Source organism: Lipophrys pholis (assembly GCF_963383615.2).
Source record: "Lipophrys pholis genome assembly, chromosome: 20".
Taxonomy (NCBI): domain Eukaryota; kingdom Metazoa; phylum Chordata; class Actinopteri; order Blenniiformes; family Blenniidae; genus Lipophrys; species Lipophrys pholis.
Genome location: NC_137648.1, coordinates 22,110,920 through 22,134,694, shown reverse-complemented (window position 1 = coordinate 22,134,694; position 23,775 = coordinate 22,110,920). Strand labels below are relative to the sequence as shown.

General features: G+C 48.2%; 1 protein-coding gene across 1 annotated transcript; it reads left to right on the top strand.

Moving 5' to 3' along the window:
• Positions 1–4,530: 4,530 nt before the first annotated feature.
• Positions 4,531–16,180, top strand: LOC308125938 (activin receptor type-2B-like; the record flags this gene model as incomplete). The annotated part of the gene is given in 12 exon segments (XM_080489982.1): positions 4,531–4,622; positions 8,718–8,925; positions 13,367–13,473; positions 13,591–13,739; positions 13,921–14,064; positions 14,252–14,395; positions 14,874–15,022; positions 15,107–15,221; positions 15,430–15,568; positions 15,743–15,873; positions 15,957–16,139; positions 16,142–16,180. Coding segments are annotated over 12 exon segments (1,560 nt in total). The 5' UTR covers positions 4,531–4,570.
• Between the last annotated feature and the right edge of the window lie 7,595 nt (positions 16,181–23,775).

The window sequence follows — 23,775 nt, the reverse complement described above, 5'->3', positions numbered from 1 at the left end:
AATATACCACAATATACCACAATATACCATAATATACCATAATATACCACGATATACCACAATATACCATAATATACCACAACATACCATAATATACCATAATATACTACAATATACCATAATATACTATAATACACCACACTATACCATAATATACTATGATATACCATAATATACCATAATATACCATAATACACCACACTATACCATAATATACTATGATATACCATAATATACCACAATATAGCATAATATACCACAGTATACTACAATATACCATAATATACTACAATATACCATAATATCCTATAATATACCACAATATACCATAATATACTATAATATACCACAATATACCACAGTATACCATAATAATATAATGATGACCGTTCCTACAAAGTCCCGCCGTCACTCGTCTGCACGACGGTGGTGCGTTTTAAATAAGTTTTATTTCCAGCGACACCAAGTTCCGTTGCCATGGAAATGGAGTCTGGAAGTTTACCTGAAGGAGTGAATCCACTTCACGCTGTTTTCTAGAAGCGTCTGTCCAATTTCACTCTTAGACGCTGTTTGACTCGGAGGCGAGAGGCTGAGGTGGTGAGATGGTGAGAGACACTGGAGCTTTTAATGTGAAGGTGGTGAGACGGTGAGAGACACTGGAGCTTTTAATGTGAAGGTGGTGAGATGGTGTCAGACTCTGGAGCTTTTAATGTGAAGGTGGTGAGATGGTGAGAGACTCTGGAGCTTTTAATGTGAAGGTGGTGAGATGGTGTGAGACTCTGGAGCTTTTAATGTGAAGGGGGTGCGATGGTGAGAGACTCTGGAGCTTTTAATGTGAAGGTGGTGCGATGGTGTGAGACTCTGGAGCTTTTAATGTGAAGGTGGTGCGATGGTGTGAGACTCTGGAGCTTTTAATGTGAAGGTGGTGCGATGGTGTGAGACTCTGGAGCTTTTAATGTGAAGGTGGTGCGATGGTGTGAGACTCTGGAGCTTTTAATGTGAAGGTGGTGCGATGGTGTGAGACTCTGGAGCTTTTAATGTGAAGGTGGTGCGATGGTGTGAGACTCTGGAGCTTTTAATGTGAAGGTGATGCGATGGTGTGAGACTCTGGAGCTTTTAATGTGAAGGTGATGCGATGGTGTGAGACTCTGGAGCTTTTAATGTGAAGGTGATGCGATGGTGTGAGACTCTGGAGCTTTTAATGTGAAGGTGGTGCGATGGTGTGAGACTCTGGAGCTTTTAATGTGACAGAGAAAACATGAACACATGAAACATGTTATCTGTTCTGCAATATGGAGGGCAACCGCAAGGATGAGAAAGGAAACAGAGGCGTACCAGAGTGTGTGTGTGTGTGTGCGAGTGTGTGTGTGCGAGTGTGTGTGTGCGAGTGTGTGTGTGTGTGTTTGTGAGTGTGTGTGTGTGTGTGCGAGTGTGTGTGTGTTTGTGAGTGTGTGTGTGTGCGAGTGTGTGTGTGTGTGTGTGTGTGTGAGAGAGCGAGGGTTAGGGTTAGAGAGAGAGGAATAATTGGCACACACACACACACACACACTCGCACCCCCCCCCCCCACACACACACACACACAGCATTCAGAGATTCAGTTGAAAATATTTTTTTCTTTCTTTTTTAATGAATAATCTGGTCTTCCTCTGTTTTCTGATCTGAACCTGCTGCTCTGCTGAACCTGAACGATGAGCAGGTTCAGCAGAGCAGCAGGACCAGTAGAAGTGTTTTGCTTGTTTCCATGGAGACGGAGTGTTTTCAGTATGTTGTTTCCAGCGACTCTGAGCTCCGTTGTTATTCATCCAGACGGTCGAAACTCGTTTCAGGTGTTTTTCTCCTGCGACGCTTCAGCTGCTGGAGGAGGAGCTTCAACCTTCCTGCTCTCACAAGGCTGTAGCTCCAGCCCTAAACCTCAGCCTAAACCTCCAGCCCTAAACCTCCAGCCCTAAACCCCAGCCTTAACCTCCAGCTCTAAACCCCAGCCTTAACCTCCAGCCCTAAACCCCAGCCTTAACCTCCAGCCCTAAACCCCAGCCTTAACCTCCAGCTCTAAACCCCAGCCCTAAACCCAGCCTTAACCTCCAGCTCTAAACCCCAGCCCTAAACCCCAGCCTTAACCTCCAGCTCTAAACCCCAGCCTTAACCTCCAGCTCTAAACCCCAGCCCTAAACTCCAGCCCTAAACTCCAGCCTAAACCTCCAGCTCTAAACCCCAGCCTTAAGCTCCAGCTCTAAACCCCAGCCTAAACCTCCAGCTCTAAACCCCAGCCCTAAACTCCAGCCTTAACCTCCAGCCCTAAACTCCAGCCTAAACCTCCAGCCCTAAACCTCAGCCTAAACCTCCAGCCCTAAACCCCAGCCGTAACCTCCAGCCCTAAACCTCCAGCCCTAAACCCCAGCCGTAACCTCCAGCCCTAAACCCCAGCCTAAACCTCAGCCTTAACCTCCAGCCCTAAACCCCAGCCCTAAACTCCAGCCTTAACCTCCAGCCCTAAACCCCAGCCTTAAACTGCTGCCCTAAACCCCAGCCTTAACCTCCAGCCTTAACCTCCAGCCCTAAACCCCAGCCCTAAACTCCAGCCTTAACCTCCAGCCCTAAACTCCAGCCTTAACCTCCAGCCCTAAACCCCAGCCCTAAACTCCAGCCTTAACCCCCAGCCTTTAATTCCAGCCTAAACCTTCTGCCCTAAACACCAGCCTTAACCTCCAGCCCTAAACTCCAGCCTAATCCTTCAGCCCTAAACCCCAGCCTTAACCTTCAGCCCTAAACCCCAGCCTTAACGTCCAGCCCTAAACTCCAGCCTTAACCTCCAGCCCTAAACCCCAGCCCTAAACTCCAGCCTTAACCCCCAGCCTTTAATTCCAGCCTAAACCTTCTGCCCTAAACGCCAGCCTTAACCTCCAGCCCTAAACTCCAGCCTAATCCTTCAGCCCTAAACCCCAGCCTTAACCTTCAGCCCTAAACCCCAGCCTTAACGTCCAGCCCTAAATGCCAGCCTTAACCTCAAGCCCCAAACTCCAGCCCTAAACCCTAGCCCTAAATACCAGCCTTAACTTCCAGCCCTAAACCTCAGCCTTAACCTCCAGCCCTAAGCCCTAGCCCTAAAAACCAGGCCTAAACTCCAGCTCCAGCCTTAACCTCAGCCTTAAACCCTAGCCCTAAACTCCAGGTCCAGGTCCAGGTCCAGGTCCGGGTAGCGACTGGCTTCATGTCAGAAGATCAATAAACTGAATGATCAGATGGAATCAAGAAACTCACCCAATATCAAATCTGAGCAGATATTTCAAATTAAAAGCTCTTTAGTTCTCCATCCTGCCTCCCTGGATCATCCTGGTGTGAAAGAATCGTTACTGTAATGAGTAACTGAGGCTCCGTTTCCACAACGTTTCAATTCAAAACAATGTTTTTCGGTTATCGATTCAGAGAAGTTTCACGTTTACAGGACAACATTCTGAATACAATGTCAGTTTCCACGGAAACGGCAGAAATTCTGATGTAGTTTTCATGTCGGGCCACTAGGTGGTGCTGTTTACTCTTTTACTAAACTCCTGTTTACTGGAGGAAGAGCCTTGTTAAGCATGAACTGACTCGGGTGTGTGTGTGTGCGTGCGTGTGTGTGTGCGTCCGTGTGTGTGTGTGTGTGTGTGATAACAGCAGCACTCGAAGGAAACTGGAGGGATGAAGGTGAGTGAGTCAGAGCTGAACACACATCACCCTAACACACACACACACACACACACACACACACACACACACACACACACACACACACACAAACACACAAACACAAACACACAATAAACAGTAAATTTGTGATTGAAATGAATTACATATTGTGTTTTTGTTTTATAGATCAAGTCATCCTTCTCATTCTCTGTCTCACTCAGTTCATTTCTCACTTCATTTCCGCTTGGCTCTTCAGAATAAAAGCAGCGAGGAGTTCTGAGCTGGTGAATAATAATAACAGATACTACGACTAATAACACCGACAACAATAATGACAATGATCATGATAATAATTAACCATCTATCATTCACAACTCTCTCTCTCTTTGTCTCTCTCTCGATCTCTCTCTCTTTCTCCCGGTCGCTCTCGGTCACTGTTTTATTCTGAAGCTGCTCTCTGCTCTTTGTCTCCAACTTGAATTAAACTTCCGGCTCAGTTTGTCCCCAGCAGCCCCGAACCAGAGGGGGAGAGAGGACACGGAGGGAGAGAGAGAGAGAGAGGAGAGAGGGAGAGAGACAGACAGGAGAGAGGGAGAGAGACACAGGAGAGAGGGAGAGAGAGAGAGAGAGAGACAGGAGAGAGGGCGAGAGAGAGAGAGACAGGAGGGAGAGGAGGAGGACAGACGGCTTTGCTCTGCGGGATCTTTCTCTTGTTGCGGCCGCTGCGGGAGCGTCCTGCGGGCCGGACCTCCTCTGACCCACCGGGCTGAAGCGGCGCCGCCTTGCAGGGCACCGGACCCGGTGGACGGAGGCGGACTGAGCGGGCCTGGCTGCAGGTCCCGGGTTGGTCCTGGAGCTCTCGGTGGGGGCGGAGGGTCCGGAGGCCCGCAGCCGAGAGGGACCATGAGGCCGTGCGGGATCACCGGGGCTCTGCTGCTGGGAACTTTGTGTGCAGGTAGGAACCCGCACCGGGAGCGGGGAAGGCTGCGGGATTCTGCGGGAGAAACACATGGCGGCAGGATGGAGGCATCCCGCAGGAGAGCCGAGCGGCGGGGCTGACAGCCGCGGTGCGGGAGCCGCGGTCAGAGGTGGGCTGAGGATTCCAGGATGTCCTCATTTCGCACCGCGCGCTCGGAGTCTGCGGCTCTGTCACCTCTCTCCGGTCAGACGGGCTCGGCTGCAACCGTGCCTGTGTGTGTGTGTGTGTGTGTGTGTGTGTGTGTGTGTGTGTGTGTGTGTGTGTGTGTGTGTGTGTGTGTGTGTGTGTGTGTGTGTGTGCATGCTGCCGCTCCATTGTGTGCTGAGGCATGCAGGCGGATCGATACCGGAGCGGCAGCGCCGCGCGCGCGCCTGTCCGTGCCCGTAACACGCGGTTCTTTCACGCACATACACACACACAGAGCCGCATCGTGCACGCGCACCTTTACTACGACGCGCGGCGGGCGGATGAATGGAACCTCGTAGTAGCGAGAGGAGGCGTGCGCGTGCGCGTGCTGGACAAATACTACAGAGCTCCAGGCGGCGTCCGCTGATGCACGTGAAGCTGCAGCTCTGCAGCACGCGCGCTCACCGAGCTTCAAAGTGCCGATTCAAACGAGCCGTTACCAGGGAAACCGTCGGCATCTCTCATCTCCACTGTCTGAGTTACTCTGAGCGGCTCGTTACTTCAGTACTCACTCGTTACTGCTGCAGATAGAGAGTAACTAGTTACCCGACAGAGCTCCTTGGCCATGTGCAGTACCTGGATTATTCTCACCCTGTGACGTCTGTAGTTACTCCACAGAGAAAGTTACTGGATGAAGCTCCTTGTAATCCCAGTGGAAGTGAAGCCAGAGTCTGAAGAATCGAACCAGCACCCTTTCAATGGGTCTGTAACTGATGTCAGAGGAGGGAGATGCTCTATAATCTGATTTTAGAGGAGGAAGATGCTCAATAATCTGGATTTGAGGGGGAATATGCTCTATAATGTGATGTCAGAGGAGGAAGATGCTCTATATTCTGATGTTAGATGTCAGACTGACCCCCATTGTTGACAGCTATGCTAATGCTAATGCCAACACTAATATAATCCAGATATATGATTTTTATTGACAAGACATTCTGTAACACTTCATCTGGATTACCCAGCATTCATAGTTACATGGATAGAAGGAGTACTGACGGGATGCAGGAGCTGCTCCATCAAGTAACTACTTAATAGTTACTTCGTGTCTGCAGTTGATCCAGACGTAAACGACCAGCAGCGTTTTGTTGTTGTGTTTGTGGAGTGAAACCACCCCCCCACCCCTCCAACCCCCGGACCCCCTTTACGGCTTAGACCCCCGCGGGGCGGGGGCAGTACGTGCTTTTATTTCACTTTAAGATTAATGACAGCGGGTCAAGAGAGGTGGCGGGGGAGGGGCTGCCTGACGGGGGGAGCGCTTGATTCCTCATCCTGCAGCAGGCGTCAGCGGCTCGGTGATCGGACAACAAAACGTCAACAAAACTGCAACCAGGGACGACTCGTCCACGACTATTTTTTTCATCATTATTGATTTGAAGGATTGGATTTCAAAGTATATTTGACACATTTGGAAGGATTATTAAGTGTATTTGACACAAAAACATAAACATTGGCAGCTGCCCAGAGCCAAACTCAACAGGCACCGGCTCAGATACCTTTTTCAGAAATATATTTCTGAAGACAAATAGGCCGTGCAGTCAAAAAGTTAAAATGCTGCTTCGCAGCTGACTGCTCTGAGTGATGCGTTCAGGTGCGTCACGTAATCCCGCCTACCGACCTATCAACGAGCTGCGGGTCTCCTAGAGTAGCGTCGCTACATGAAAAACATGATTACAATACGACTGATACAGTCATTAGTGAGCTGGAAGACCATTCTAAACCAAACCATTTATACTATACTAAATATATATGGACATATACTCGATATATGAAAAATATATAACATATCAATTAGAACTGATATGTAAAACTACATTGTACAAGATTTATTTTCTCCCCAAAATTCTAAACTCTCATCCGTGGACGAGTCGTCCTACAATCCAGTGGCTCCGGGTCCCGGGGCTCCGCCAGCTCAGCCTCAGGGTGACGGAGGGTTTCAGGGTGTTTGTCTGTTTGACGCAGTCGAAGCCTTTTCAACAAGACGTGCGTTCAGTCTTCAAGCACCGTTGTCATGGGAACGGATTCCCAAAACGCTGCCAAAGTTTTCTGTCTCCACATCAAATTGTTTCAACGGGCCCTAAAAGAGAAAGAGCACTGTGACCTGCTGTGAGTACACAGGTTGGAGTAGAAGTCCAAGTACAGTACTGAAGTGATTCCAGTCAGAGGATGTGGTCAGACAGCAGGAGGAAGTGGAAACGGGTTCCTGGGTCAGTTGTGGCGTTCACACTGTGATCCTGGTCCAGACCAAACTTCTGGTCGTACAGTGTGAGGGCTTCAGTCTGTCGTCGTCATGGCGACCACACACAGTCTGACATCAGGATTCGACAGTTCGCGTTCGGTGCACGCTCTGACCAATGCTATTAGCCGTGGCTGCTAACGGCCAATAGAAACACAGCAGGAAGTGATGTCACGGTCAAAGTGACGACAGAGGCGGAGCCCCGTTCTGTTGTGTGTGGCAGATGTGGGGGGGCGGGGCGGGGGGGGGGGGGGGTGTCTCATGCTAACTGACGGCTCCCAGGGGCCCTGAACGTGTGTGTGGGGTTGGGTGGGGGGCAGAGGGTTCCGCCCCGTCTGAAGGGGCAGATGCTGTCTGGCTCGGTTGGCAGGGCGGCCGCCTCTCAGTCAGAAGTTTGCAGGTTCAATTCCCAGCTGCCCCTGTCAAATGTTGAAGTGTCCTTGAGCAAGACACTGAATGGACAGTATGATGTGTCTGTGTCATGACTTGTGGGTGGTTATATGTATATATATATATATATTGTGTGTGTAGTTCCCATGGCTTTGCATTTCATGTCACTCTGTGATCTCAGTAACGTATGCACACACATAATCAAGTCTAGCAGATGCCTGTGTGTGTGTGTGTGTGTGTGTGTGTGTGTGTGTGTGTGTGTGTGTGTGTGTGTGTGTGTGTGTGTGTGTGTGTGTGTGTGTGTGTGTGTGTGTGTGTGTGTGTGTGTGTGTGTGAGAGACGGGGAGATCCCGGAGGTCAAGGGTGGCGCTCCGTCACACACGCCGTATTGACATGTAAATGTGTGTGTCTGGTTGTTCTCACGCTCCTGCAGCTGTCGCCGCTCACATCTGTGTGGGGGTCAGAGGTCATGAGAACACACCCGCTCTGCGGGCGACGTGCTGACAAGTGAATCAATAAACAGACCAACACACGTTCATGAATCCTCCTTATTTATTCAGGTTTTATTGTGTGTGTGTTCGTCTCCGTTCACACAACGTTTTCACGCTTTCCATTCAGAAAAGTTTCACGTTTACAACAACGTTCTGAAAACAATGTCTGTTTCCATGGCAACAGTTGAAAACCATGTAGTTCTCATGCCGCGCCACTAGTTGGTGTTGTTACTTGTTGTTGCTACTGAACTGAGCGCTCCGACCGCGCTCAATAACAACAGCAGCAGACCCTCCGTCTGAACAGTCAGAGTTTAAGATAAAGATCCAGACGACTGGAACTCCTGCAGTGTAATATAAAGTACTTCATGGAGGAGAACGGCGCCACCAGAAGGGGAGATACAGTATCTTCAGGATCGTTACGTTACGTTATGGAAGAAACACCAACGGGAACCCGGAAATGTGTGAATGGAAAGTATGGAAGAGACTTTTCTGTCCTGCTGCTGAGCATGTGCAGAAGAACTCAGGAGCTTCAACTGGACCAGAACTGGTTCTGTCCTTCGTTTCTTCAACTGGTTCTGGAATGTTCTAGACAAAACTTATTGAACCAACCTGACAAACTCTGTGTGTGTGTGTGTGTGTGTGTGTGTGTGTGTGTGTGTGTGTGTGTGTGTGTGTGTGTGTGTGTGTGTGTGTGTGTGTGTGTGTGTGTGTGTGTGTGTGTGTGTGTGTGTGTGTGTGTGTGTGTGTGTGTGTGTGTGTGTGTGCGTGCAGGCCTGGCCCGGGGTGAGGCTGACACCAGGGAGTGTTTGTACTACAACGTGAACTACGAGCTGGAGAAGACCAATCAGAGCGGCGTGGAGCGCTGCGATGGCGAGACGGACAAACGCTCACACTGCTACGCTTCCTGGAGGAACAACTCGGGATCCATCGAGCTGGTGAAGAAAGGATGCTGGCTGGACGACTTCAACTGCTACGACCGGTATACACACACACACACACACACACACACACACACACACACACACACACACACACACACACACACACACACACACACACACACACACACACACACACACCCTTCTAAGCATTAAAACACAGTTGAAACATTTTGACCTTAAAGTGGGCGGAGCGTTTTCACCCCGAGGACTCATCCTGAGTCGGGAGTCTGAAGCTTATTGCTGATGGGTTGCTGGATCTGCCCGACGAGGAGAACCTGTTCTGTCTCATCACTGATTCTGCTTCTCAGCCGACTCCACCGATTCACCTTGCTCTGAACCAGCAACAGAACTGTTGGTCCAGCAAGCGCAGCTGGAAACAGACCTGGTTTTGAACCAGCAACTAAACGCCTGCTGCCTTGCAGGACGAAGCTTCCAGTTAGAAACAAATTCTCAGAATCACAAGTTCAGATCTAAAAAAGAAATCTTGATGATGAAGTCTAATATAGTTGATAATGTGGCTGAAGAGACCGGACCTAAACCTGCCGGGAAAGACCATCAAGATCACTCAGACCAGTGTCCATCAAGAGTCCAGAGGTCCAGGAGTCCAGAGGTTCAGACCCACTGAGACCACACAGCCATGGTGGAGGCACAATCAGGCCTGCCTCTGGTACTGGATTCTACTTCCCTGCCTCTGGTACTGGATTTTACTTCCCTGCCTCTGGTACTGGATTCTACTTCCCTGCCTCTGAGATTGAATGAAAACCAGCACTGGACGTGTCCCTGAACACACTGTCCCACTGTGGAGCACGGTGGAGGCAGCATCATGCTGTGATCTCACGTTACAGAAGCTGTGGATATTTTCAGCAGTGTTGACCCGTTGTGTTGTTGACCAATTTTGTCGTGTTGTTGTGTTGTTGACCTGTTGTGTTGTCGTGTTGTTGACCCATTGTGTTGTTGTGTTATTGACCCATTGTGTCGTGTTGTTGAGCTATTGTGTTGTTGACCCATTGTGTTGTTGACCCGTCATTTTGTGTTGTGTTGTTGACCCATTGTGTCATGTTGTTGACCCGCTGTGTTGTTGACCCGTTGTGTTGTTATGTTGTTGACCTGTTGTGTTGTTGACCTGTTGTGTCGTGTTGTTGACTTATTGTGTTGTTGAGTTGTTGACCAGTTGTGTCGTGTTGAGTTGTTGTGTTTTTGACCCATTGTGTTGTCTTGTTGACCTGTTGTGTTGTTGACCCATTGTGTCATGTTGTTGACCCGCTGTGTTGTTGTGTTGTTGACCCGTTGTGTTGTTATGTTGTTGACCTGTTGTGTTGTTGACCTGTTGTGTCGTGTTGTTGACTTATTGTGTTGTTGAGTTGTTGACCAGTTGTGTCGTGTTGAGTTGTTGTGTTTTTGACCCATTGTGTTGTCTTGTTGACCTGTTGTGTTGTTGACCTGTTGTGTTATTGTGTTGTTGACCCGTTGTGTCGTGTTGTTGAGCCGTTGTGTTGTTGACCCATTGTGTTGTGTTGTTGAGCCGTTGTGTTGCTGAGCCGTTGTGTTGTGTTGATGAAGCCGTTGTGTTGTTGAGCTGTTGTGTTGTTGACCCATTGTGTCACGTTGTTGAGCCGATGTGTTGTTGACCCGTTGTGTTGTTGACCCGTTGTGTTGTTGACCCGTTGTGTTGTGTTGTTGACCCATTGTGTTGTGTTGTTGAGCCGTTGTGTTGTTGAGCCGTTGTGTTGTTGAGCTGTTGTGTTGTTGAGCTATTGTGTTGTTGAGCTGTTGTGTTGTTGAGCCGTTGTGTTGATGAGCGTTTGTGTTGTTGGGCCGTTGTGTTGTTGAGCTATTGTGTTGTTGAATCGTTGTGTTGTTGAGCTATTGTGTTGTTGAATCGTTGTGTTGTTGACCCGTTGTGTTGTTGACCCGTTGTGTTGTGTTGTTGACCCATTGTGTTGTGTTGTTGAGCCGTTGTGTTGTTGAGCCGTTGTGTTGTTGAGCTGTTGTGTTGTTGAGCTGTTGTGTTGTTGAGCCGTTGTGTTGATGAGCTTTTGTGTTGTTGGGCCGTTGTGTTGTTGAGCTATTGTGTTGTTGAATCGTTGTGTTGTTGAGCTATTGTGTTGTTGAATCGTTGTGTTGTTGAGCCGTTGTGTTGTTGAGCTATTGTGTTGTTGAATCGTTGTGTTGTTGAGCCGTTGTGTTGTTGAGCTATTGTGTTGTTGAGCCATTGTGTTCTTGAACTATTGTGTTGTTGAACCGTTGTTTGTTGTTGAGCTATTGTGTTGTTGAGCTTTTGTGTTGTGTTGTTGACCCATTGGTCGTGTTGTTGACCCGTTGTGTCGTGTTGTTGAGCTGTTGTGTTGTTGACCCATTGTGTTGTTGACCCGTCATTTTGTGTTGTGTTGTTGACCCATTGTGTCATGTTGTTGACCCGGTGTGTTGTTGTGTTGTTGACCCGTTGTGTTGTTATGTTGTTGACCTGTTGTGTCGTGTTGTTGACTTATTGTGTTGTTGAGTTGTTGACCAGTTGTGTCGTGTTGAGTTGTTGTGTTTTTGACCCATTGTGTTGTCTTGTTGACCTGTTGTGTTGTTGACCTGTTGTGTTATTGTGTTGTTGACCCGTTGTGTCGTGTTGTTGAGCCATTGTGTTGTTGTGTTGTTGACCCATTGTGTCGTGTTGTTGAGCCGTTGTGTTGTTCAGCCGTTGTGTTGTCGTGTTGTTGAGCTGTTGTGTTGCTGAGCCGTTGTGTTGATGAAGCCGTTGTGTTGATGAGCGATTGTGTCACGTTGTTGAGCCGTTGTGTTGTTGACTCATTGTGTCACGTTGTTGAGCCGTTGTGTTGTTGCCCCATTGTGTTGTGTTGTTGAACCGTTGTGTTGATGAAGCCGTTGTGTTGATGAGCGATTGTGTTGTTGAGCTATTGTGTTGTTGAGCTATTGTGTTGTTGAACCGTTGTGTTGTTGAACCGTTGTGTTGTTGAGCCGTTGTGTTGTTGAACCGTTGTGTTGTTGAACCGTTGTGTTGTTGAGCTATTGTGTTGTTGAGCTGTTGTGTTGTTGAGCTGTTGTGTTGTTGAGCCGTTGTGTTGTTCAGCTATTGTGTTGTTGCCCCATTGTGTTGTGTTGTTGAGCCGTTGTGTTGTGTGGATGAAGCCGTTGTGTTGTTGAGCTATTGTGTTGTTGAGCTATTGTGTTGTTGAACCGTTGTGTTGTTGAACCGTTGTGTTGTTGAGCCGTTGTGTTGTTGAACCGTTGTGTTGTTGAACCGTTGTGTTGTTGAGCTATTGTGTTGTTGAGCTGTTGTGTTGTTGAGCCGTTGTGTTGTTCAGCTATTGTGTTGTTGAACCGTTGTGTTGTTGAACCGTTGTGTTGTTGAGCCGTTGTGTTGTTGAACCGTTGTGTTGTTGAGCCGTTGTGTTGTTGAACTATTGTGTTGTTGAGCAGTTGTGTTGTTGTGTTGTTGAGCTATTGTGTTGTTGAGCCGTTGTGTTGTTGAGCCGTTGTGTTGTTGAGCTATTGTGTTGTTGAACCGTTGTGTTGTTGAGCAGTTGTGTTGTTGTGTTGTTGAGCTATTGTGTTGTTGAGCCGTTGTGTTGTTGAGCCGTTGTGTTGTTGAGCTGTTGTGTTGTTGAGCCGTTGTGTTGTTGAGCTATTGTGTTGTTGAACCGTTGTGTTGTTGAGCCGTTGTGTTGTTGAACCGTTGTGTTGATGAGCCGTTGTGTTGTTGAACCGTTGTGTTGTTGTGTTGTTGAACCGTTGTGTTGTTGAGCCGTTGTGTTGTTGAACCGTTGTGTTGATGAGCCGTTGTGTTGTTGAGCCGTTGTGTTGTTGAACCGTTGTGTTGTTGAGCAGTTGTGTTGTTGTGTTGTTGAGCTATTGTGTTGTTGAGCCGTTGTGTTGTTGAGCAGTTGTGTTGTTGTGTTGTTGAGCTATTGTGTTGTTGAGCCGTTGTGTTGATGAGCCGTTGTGTTGTTGAACCGTTGTGTTGTTGTGTTGTTGAGCCGTTGTGTTGTTGAACCGTTGTGTTGATGAGCCGTTGTGTTGTTGAACCGTTGTGTTGTTGAACCGTTGTGTTGATGAGCCGTTGTGTTGTTGAACCGTTGTGTTGTTGAACCGTTGTGTTGTTGAACCGTTGTGTTGTTGAGCCGTTGTGTTGATGAGCCGTTGTGTTGTTGAACCGTTGTGTTGTTGTGTTGTTGAGCTATTGTGTTGATGAGCCGTTGTGTTGTTGAGCCATTGTGTTGTGAGCTATTGTGTTGTTGAGCCGTTGTGTTGATGAGCCGTTGTGTTGTTGAACCGTTGTGTTGTTGTGTTGTTGAGCCGTTGTGTTGTTGAACCGTTGTGTTGATGAACCGTTGTGTTGTTGAATCGTTGTGTTGTTGAACCGTTGTGTTGATGAACCGTTGTGTTGTTGAATCGTTGTGTTGTTGAACCCTTGTGTTGTTGAACCGTTGTGTTGTTGAACCGTTGTGTTGTTGTGTTGTTGTGTTCCAGACAGGAGTGTGTGGCCACAGAGGAAAGTCCTCAGGTGTTCTTCTGCTGCTGTGAAGGAAACTTCTGTAACGACAAGTTCACTCACCTGCCTGACGTCACCGTGCCACGTGAGTCCTTCTCTCACCTCATTGGTCCATTTGTGTGTAATGTTTGTTTGTGTGATGCGTTCTCTTCAGCCGACCAGTCCAGTGAATGTGTGTGTGTATTGTTGTGGCGTGTGTCAGTGATTAAGGCCCCGCCCCCTCACGTCGGCGTGCTGAATGTGCTGATCTACTGCCTGCTGCCCGTCTCCATGCTGTCGGTCACTCTGCTGACCGTCGTCTGGATGTACCGCCACCGCAAACCTCCGTACGGACATGTGGACCTCACTGAGGTGACCGCACACACACACACACACACACACACACACACACACACACACACACACACACACACACACGGGGGGGGGGGGGGGGGGGGGTCATTGTGGAGCTAAACAGGTGCAGGCCTTGTTTGAATAAAAAAAATGTGTTTCACTTGTGTGTGTTTTTAACTGAAGTGTGTGTCTCCTGCAGGACCCCACCCTCCACCCCACCTCCCCCCTGCTGGGGCTCAAAAATCTGCAGCTGCTGGAGGTGAAAGCCAGGGGGCGCTTCGCCTGCGTGTGGAAGGCTCAGATGGTCAATGAATATGTGGCCGTCAAGATCTTCCCTCTCCAGGTCTGAGACCCCCCCAACTCTCCTTAACCCTCCCAAACTCTCCTTAACCCCCCCAACTCTCCTTAACCCCCCCAAATTCTCCTTAACCCCCCAACTCTCCTCAACCCTCCAAACTCTCCTTTACTCCTCCAAACTCTCCTTTACCCCCACAAACTCTCCTTAACCCTCCCCCCCTCTCTTCCTTCAGAATAAGGAGTCGTGGCAGAATGAGAAGGAGGTTTTTCTGACTCCTGGAATGAGACATGAAAACATCCTGAAGTTTGTTGGTGCAGAGAGACGAGGGACAAACCTGGAGTCTGAGCTGTGGCTCATCACCCAGTTCCACGAGAGGGTGAGTATGACTTACTGACTAATACTGAGTAGTTACTGCCCAGTTACTGATGGTTACTGACTAGTTACTGACCACTTACTGATGGTTGCTGACTAGTTACTGACCTGTTACCAATGGTTACTGACTAGTTGCTGATGGTTAATTACTGAGACTGACTGGTTACTGACTAGTTACTGACCAGTTACTGAAGGCTACTGACTAGTTACTGGAGGTTACTGACTAGTTACTGTTTACTGACTAGTTACTGACTGTTTACTGACTAGTTACTGAAGGTTGCTGACTAGTTACTGACTGTTTACTGACTAGTTACTGAAGGTTACTGACTGTTTACTAACTGGTTACTGATGGTTACTGACTGGGAGTGTCGGAGTGCCAGTGCAGACCGCACACGGTGCAGACGGTGAGACGAGGCGGTGGATTATCACAGCAGGAGCAGGATCACCGCAGCTCCTCTCACTGGGACTTCCTGCGTCCGCAGGGCTCTCTATGTGACTTCCTGAAGGGAAACGTGGTCAGCTGGGCCGAGCTGTGCCACATGGCGGAGTCCATGGCCTGCGGCCTGGCGTACCTTCACGAAGACGTCCCGCAGGTCAAAGGGGAGGGACACAAACCGGCCATCGCTCACAGGTTGGAACTCACTGACCGCCTCAAGGAGGAGGAGGGTGATGGTGATGGTGATGGTGATGATGAAGAGTTGTGTTGTCCTCTCAGGGACCTGAAGAGTAAGAACATCATGTTGCGTATGGACCTCACCGCGGTGATCGGAGACTTTGGACTGGCTGTTTGCTTTGAGCCTGGAAAACCTCCTGGAGAAACGCATGGACAGGTGAGTGGCATGGCAGGACAACAACAGTCCACACACGCACACACACACTGTACAGGATGTGAACGTGTGTGTGTGTGTGTGTGTGTGTGTGTGTGTGTGTGTGTGTGTGTGTGTGTGTGTGTGTGTGTGTGTGTGTGTGTGTGTGTGTGTGTGTGTGTGTGTGTGTGTGTGTGTGTGTGTGTGTGTGTGTGTGTGTGTGTGTGTGTAGGTGGGGACGAGGCGTTACATGGCTCCTGAGGTCCTTGAAGGTGCCATCAACTTCCAGAGAGACTCCTTCCTCAGAATAGACATGTATTCTCTGGGACTGGTGCTGTGGGAGCTAGTGTCTCGCTGCAAGGCTGCAGACGGTAACACACACACACACACACACACACACACACACACACACACACACACACACACACACACACACACACACACACACACACGATCTCATACATCACCCATACATAACAGACTGAAACATGAACTCAAAATGTGTGTGTGTGTGTGTGTGTGTGTGTGTGTGTGTGTGTGTTCAGGGCCTGTGGACGAATACATGCTGCCATTTGAGGAGGAGGTGGGTCAGCACCCGACCCTGGAGGACCTGCAGGAGGTGGTGGTCCACAAGAAGATGAGGCCGGCCTTCAAAGACCTGTGGCTGAAACACAGTGTGAGTGTCTGTGCGTGTGTGTGTGTGCGCGCACACGTGTGTGTGTGTGTTATTCTCTGATGTGTGTGTGTGTGTGTGTGCAGGGTCTGGCTCAGATCTGTGAGACGGTGGAGGAGTGTTGGGATCACGATGCTGAGGCGCGCCTGTCGGCCGGCTGCGTGGAGGAGAGGATCTCGCAAGTCCGCCGAGTCATCACCACCATAGCTCCGCCCACCTCCGACCGCCGCGCGCTACTGGTCTCCACCATCACTCCCGTTTCCATGGTGACACCAATGTGGACTTGCCGCCAAAAGAGTCCAGCATGTGACGAGGAAAGCAGGAACGGACCTGACCAGTCCCTCTGGACACACACACACACACACACACACACACACACACACACACACACACACACACACACGTCTTTTCTCAGAGGATTTTTACGAGCAGACGTGAAAGCAGCTGCTATTTGACCTCTTTAAGTTTCCGGTTTCTCTTCGTCCTCTTGGACAGTCTACCAGCACCGTCGTCCTTTTTATTCCCAGTTCACTTCCTCTATTCCCAGTTCATTTCCTCTATTCCCAGTTCACTTCCTCTATTCCCAGTTCATTTCCTCTATTCCCAGTTCACTTCCTCTATTCCCAGTTCATTTCCTCTATTCCCAGTTCACTTCCTCTATTCCCAGTTCATTTCCTCTATTCCCAGTTCACTTCCTCTATTCCCAGTTCACTTCCTCTATTCCCAGTTCACTTCCTCTATTCCCAGTTCACTTCCTCTATTCCCATTTCACTTCCTCTACTTGTTATTGTTTTATTCCACTTCCATACCAGGTTTTACAGTTTTCCTCCAGTTTTTCTTGACTTTTTTTGTCGTTTACTATCAAGTTACCTTCAGGTTTTTACCGGTTCCCCCCGTGTTCTACCGGTTCCCCCCATGTTCTACCGGTTCCCCCCGTGTTTTACTGGTCCCTCCAGTGTTCTACCGGTTCCTCCAGTGTTTTACCAGTTCCTCCAGTGTTCTACCGGTTCCGCCAGTGTTTTACCAGTTCCTCCAGTGTTTTACCAGTTCCTCCAGTGTTTTACCGGTTCCTCCAGTGTTCTACCGGTTCCTCCAGTGTTTTACCGGTTCCTCCAGTGTTCTACCGGTTCCGCCAGTGTTTTACCAGTTCCTCCAGTGTTTTACCGGTTCCTCCAGTGTTTTACCGGTTCCTCCAGTGTTTTACCAGTTCCTCCAGTGTTTTACCGGTTCCTCCAGTGTTCTCCCGGTTCCTCCAGTGTTCTACCAGTTCCTCCAGTGTTTTACCGGTTCCTCCAGTGTTCTACCAGTTCCTCCAGTGTTTTACCGGTTCCTCCAGTGTTCTACCGGTTTCTCCAGTGTTTTACCGGTCCCTCAAGTGTTCTACCGGTTCCTCCATGTTTTTACCGGTTCCTCCAGTGTTCTACCGGTTCCGCCAGTGTTTTACCAGTTCCTCCAGTGTTTTACCGGTTCCTCCAGTGTTCTACCGGTTCCTCCAGTGTTTTACCAGTTCCTCCAGTGTTTTACCGGTTCCTCCAGTGTTTTACCGGTCCCTCCATGTTTTTACCGGTTCCTCCAGTGTTCTACCGGTTCCTCCAGCGTTCCCTCCAGTTTCCTGGCAGCTGAGAGCTTCAGGTCCGACTCAGTGAATGCTCTTCTATCTCTGGTACCTCAGCTTTCTGGACGTCGACTCGTCTCTCTTCCTTCCGTCGGCTCCTCCTCCTCTTCAACCTCCCTTGGGACTTTTTTTTACTGCAATGCTGCAAAACTTGTAGGAAGACTGTTACACAGCAAACTTCATTTTTCTACCTTTTCTGGGACTCGTGTTTGTTTGTTTTTACGGTTGTTCGGCAAAAACTCGTCACGACTCACCACAAACCTTCGGATCCAACGGGTTGCATCCACAGCGACAGGAAACCAGACGAGACGAGCAGGAATTCGGGTGGAGGGATCTGTTCTCTGAGGACTCGGTGGTCTGAGGACTCTTTGGTCTGAGGACTATGTGGTCTGAGGACTCGGTGGTCTGATGACTAGGTGGTCTGAAGAATCTTTGGTCTGAAGACTCGGTGGTCTGAAGACTCCGTGGTCTAAGGACTTGGTAGTCTGAGGACTTGGTGGTCTGAGGACATGGTGGTCTAAGGATTTGGTGGTCTGAAGACTCAGTGGTCTAAGGACCCGGTGGTCTGAAGACTCGGTGGTCTAAGTACTCGGTGGTCTGAGGACTTGGTGGTCTAAATAGTTGGTGGTCTGAAGACTCGGTGGTCTGAGGACTCGGTGGTCTGAAGACTCGGTGGTCTTGCATGCAGAGATTTGATTGGCTGACTGAGCTCAACCGCAGCGTTTTGGTTGGCAAATAAAACTCAGGTATCCAGGTGTGCAGGGAGCGGGGGAGGGCGGGGCTTTGATAGGCCGCAGGGTTCCCTACGTGGGCGGAGTCAGCCTGTGGTGGGAGGGGCTTCTCCAGGGTGCTCCAGGCCCACCAGCTGTCCTGATTCTGGACATGGGCTTGGGGCCCAGACTCGGAGGACTCGAGTCCCCTGAGAGAGTCCGGGTCGGTGTGAGTGGGAGCGAGTGAGCGGTCATGTGACCGCGGCGTTGTCTGTGTCATGTGTTTTTTTACCCTGTACCTGCTGACCCCCTCATCACTTCAGCTCACCTGTGGTTCACCTGGAGGGCAGTGAGACTCTGTGACCTTTGACCTGCTGCAGCGAGGTCACGATGCTTTCACTCCAGCTTCAGGCTTTTGTAATTTAGTTTTGATAAAAAAACACAAAGGTTTTAGTGAATAGTTGAGTTACTGTACTTAGTTACTTTTGGCAGGTAAAGATCCTGCGGAATGATTATTTAAGAATGTGACGTCAAACCACGTCAAAGACTTGATTGACGTGCTCAGTAGCCGAACACACAAACACACACACACACACCCTGTGTGGAGGGGGCGGGGCTTACAAACGGTATAAAGTTTGTGCCTGTGAGCTCCGTGACTGCCATCGCTTATCCAACGGTTCTGGATCAGGATGAAACCAGAGCCCAGCTGCATGACCTCAGAGGTTCTCTGGGTTCTGCTTCCATTTCCTGTGTGTCTCCGTCAGACAACCGCTGCCGTCTGAAACCAGTCTGAACCGGCTTAAAATGGTCTAAACTGGTTTAAAACCATCTGAACCGGTTCAAACCAGTCTGGACCAGTTTAAGCTGGTTTAAATAGCTTTGATTGGTAGAAACTGGATTTTGCCTTTGGGAGCTGATTCCGTTCTCACACCCACTGACTGAGTGTGAACCCCAACCTGAAACTGCATGTCAGCGCTCAGGTCAAAGGTCATCGCTCACTTGGTGTGTGTGTGTGTGTGTGTGTGTGTGTGTGTGTGTGTGTGTGTGTGTGTGTGTGTGTGTGTGTGTGTGTGTGTGTGTGTGTGTGTGTGTGTGTGAGAGACGGTGAATGTCTCCGATGCTGCTGCTGACTGAAGATTCAGACTCAGAGATGAAGATATTTGTGTGGATTTCTTTTCGTTGTTGCTTTGACTCTGTGTGATTGTATGAAGGAGGCAGAGCTGCAGCATCACAACAACAAACAACAACAACAACAACCAACAACTGGAGCGTCCGAAAACAATAGAGTTGACGAAGCACAGCCCACCTCAATACAGCAAAAATACCTCAGAAGACTTTTCTATGTGCTCCTCCTCACTTTCTTTGTGAGATTGATTGTGAACTTTTGGGTTTGACTTTTTGTGTTTTTTTTACCATCAGATGTCCAAACTGATAGCGAACATGACAACACCCAAACCTCCAGGCTGGAGACTCTCCAGATGTTTTTCATGTCTTTGACTAAACTGCCGATATGAGAAAAAGCACCTGGACTGGCTCGGTCGTCTGGGCTCTCCTCTGGACGACGTCGTTGTCATCAAACTAAACTCTGCGCTCCCTCCATCGCCGCGGAGCCAACCAACCGAACGGCGCCTGTTTCCACGGCAACGATTTCAAGTGAAAACACAAAACCTTCGTTGCATTGTGCGAGTCTGTTCACGCGACAGTGGTGCTTGGAGCCGCTGAAAATCGACGTTTTCTACAACAGCTGCAAGGAAGGGTGGTTTCTGAAAACGGTTCCACGCCGTGGTGTAAACGGGCGAAAACGCCGACTGCGCGTCGACGGTGGGAGCGCGGCGCCTGGGCCTGCGCACCTCGGCCGTAACAAGCAGCTCTTCTGCACACGTTCAGTAGCTGTGCCGGCAACAGCGCTGACCGGTGGCTCAACATGCTAACTGCATCGATTTCAGTGTATGTCGTTGCCGTGGAAATGGACGTCGTTTTCGTGAAAATGTGAGACTTTTCTGAAATGAAAATGTAAAAATGTTTTCACTGGAAGCGTAAACGGGGCGAGCCCAGGTCCAGGACTGATCCGGACCAGGTCCAGTCCACCGACCCAGGTCCAGGTGTTTCCAGGAACTTATTACCTCAGTAGAACCTCTGACTCGGACGTTCAGAGGAAGAGACAGCTCGTCTTCACGCTGCTGTGGACAGTTTCTCCTCCGGCCGTAAGACGACTTGAATCTTCGACACAAACACAGTCCAGGTCTGGATTGGTGAGCAGAGCAGAACACAAGAGTTCAGACACACCAAAAGGTGCTGAGAAATAACGTCACGCTTTGTTCTGCTAGATCTACAGGTCACCTGGATAGATCTACAGGTTACAGATCTTCAGGTCACCTGGATAGATGTACAGTTTACAGATCTACAAGTCACCTGGATAGATCTACAAGTTATAGATCTTCAGGTCACCTGGATAGATCTACAGGTTACAAATCTACAGGTCACCTGGATAGATGTACAGGTTACAGATCTACAGGTCGCCTGAATAGATCTACAGGTCACCTAGATAAATCTACAGGTTACAGATCTACAGGTCACCTGGATAGATCTACACATTACAGATCTTCAGGTCACCTGGATAGATCTACACGTTACAGATCTTCAGGTCACCTGGACAGAACTACAGGTTACAGATCTTCAGGTCACCTGGACAGATCTACAGGTTACAGATCGACAGGTCACCTGGATAGATCTACACGTTACAGATCTTCAGGTCACCTGGATAGATCTACACGTTACAGAGCTTCAGGTCACCTGGACAGAACTACAGGTTACAGATCGACAGGTCACCTGGACAGATCTACAGGTTACAGATCGACAGGTCACCTGGATAGATCTACAGGTTACAGATCGACAGGTCACCTGGATAGATCTACACGTTACAGATCTTCAGGTCACCTGGACAGAAATACAGGTTACAGATCTTCAGGTCACCTGGATAGATCTACAGGTTACAGATCTACAGGTCACCTGCAGGTTCACAACTGGCTGTGAGGTAAACTGTCCACACTCCTCCTGCAGCCTCAGCATCTCACACTGTCGTCACACCAGGAGTGTGTGAGCAGAGCAGACAGGGCAGGACGGTGGCGTGAATGTGCACTTCACAGAGGGCAGGAAGCAGGGGCAGTTAAACGCCCCCAGCAGGGGCAGTGGGGGGAATAAATACCCCCCAGCAGGCTGGTCACTCCATTTTGCCCCGAAGCTGCTTCCAGTGATCACTGTAACACCCGATGTCTCATCCAGGAAGTTTTTTTTACTGTGATGGTTTGTCAGAAAATAAACTGTGTGCGTGTGCGTGGTGTGTGTGTGTGTGTGTGTGTGTGTGTGCGTGCGTGTGTGTGTGTGTGTGCGTGCGCCCTCTCTTCTAATCTATTTACATAAGTCCGTTGTATATCTCTTCCTCTCCACTCAGTGCCAAACTCATTGTTGTACGAATGAATGTAGTTCAAGTCCTCAGTGCAACAAACACACGCACACACGCAGACACACACACACACACACACACACACACACACACACACACAGACAGCTGTTAGTCTGAGTCCTTGTAGAGAAAGAAGAAATATTTGAGTTGGATTTTTTTGTAGATGGAAACAATAAAATAAATTCTGTCAAATCTTTTTAAAAGGACTTCTGTGGTTTTTTCGTTCAGGAGCTTCTCACTCAGCGGAGGTTCACCTGGAAACAGAAACGTAGTGACTGTCTTTAGATCAACAGACCTGGACCTGACCCAGACCCTGACCCTGATGTCATTGATGCTGGTAGGAACCTTCGACCTCTATAATTCCAGGCCAGTGGCCTGTTTAAGGCGGTTGATGAGTTCTGACTTCTGTAGTGGCAAAACAACATCAGGGAATAGGACAAGATGGTGAGGATGGCCGAACAAATCGCCTTTCAAAGGTTCATCCATCAGATTTCAAGATTAAGTATATGAAAGATAATCCGTAAAGCTTTCTGTATGTACCCATGATAACATTTGTTCATTTTAGGGTTTTATATTGAAGCATAATGAAGTTATTACCATACCGTTGGCAAAATGAATAAACTGGCTTTTCCATAAACTCTTCATTTTAGTTTCTTTATTTGTGTTTCTTTATGTAAAGTGCCTTTGAGTGCCAGAAAAGCACTCTACGAGTTTGATTTATTATTACTATTAATAATAAAATAAATAGTACATTACACATTATTGACTTGTTTTGACCTTATTTGGATATTATATATTTTGCAATTTCAAAGACTGACACAAGATAATAGCATATAGAAGATGAATGAGTATTGTTAATACCCGTTTCATTATTTAGCATTTTCAATAAATAACTAATATTTTTTTAAATACAAATGTGTCTTTATGAGAAATTTTTCTTGTGTCCTTTATGTATTTCAGCTTCTTTGGTTGTCATAAAGACAATAAATGTGTTTATTTGCACCATGTTGTTCCTTTATTATTGTTTGTGTTAAATAGCAGTTACTATAGCGAGTAAAGTAAAGTCGAATAGGGCTGAGTAGGAACTAATGGAAAAGCTCCATCAGTGTAGCTGTACTTTCTCATCGTGGTGATGATGCCTGGTGGCTTTCTGCCACTACCGGAAGTCAGCGCCGATTGGCCATGGCCGCGCCGGAAGTTGTATTGCCTGTGTGGTCTGGTGTTGTATAGAAGTCTTTGAAACATCCAATAATCACAGGTAAGACATAATAATATCATCTCAGAGTACTTCCACCCACTTAATGATGATATATATCCTCGTACTGAACGTTTAGAGAAGTTTAATGTGTCTATCTGACGTTATATCACTAACTATGTTGTCCGTTAGCATCGGGTAACTTTTTAGCAAACATGTTTTGCTAACTGTAGAAACGTTTTTCCATTTTTCTTTCTTGACAAGGCAATTTAATTAAAGTCTGCAATCAATTAATTTGTCGTAGTGGTCAGGTTTATTTGTTTGGGCATGTTGTTCCGTGTTTTACGTCAAATATAATGGGAAACGGACCACTGCTGTTACGGAATAACTGGTTCCCGTGTTAATTGGTGACTTCCTGTAGCGGCTGAATATAAATCAATACATACATGCATCGACACGGACCTGTGCAGGCTTGGGAAGACTAATTACCCATAATGCATTTGGCAAGAGATGCTGGAGGGGATTCCGGAGGAGAAAACAAACAGTGGTGCGTAAAAAATCTGAAATATTAGCATTGTAAGCGCCATTTTCTGTTGAATAGCTGTGTCTATAATGTATGAATATTAGTTTAATAAAAGGAAGCAGATAATATAATAGGAGAGTAATACGCTTGAAGAGTTACTATGATTTATTGGTGTCTCCTTTTTTTTGAAGTTTTGTTGAGACTTCCGTTGTCATGTGATTTAAACAGGATATGAAATGTCTTATTTTGAAATGCTTAAGACAATAAATGAGTGATGGCGGCAGAGCAACGTAGTTGTTTTACCGTGTTTGCGTTTCCGTGCGTGTCAGTATGGAACTCAACGAGTAAAACATTGCCATGTCGTCATTCACGAGTGGTTACGAAGTAAGTCAGTCAGAA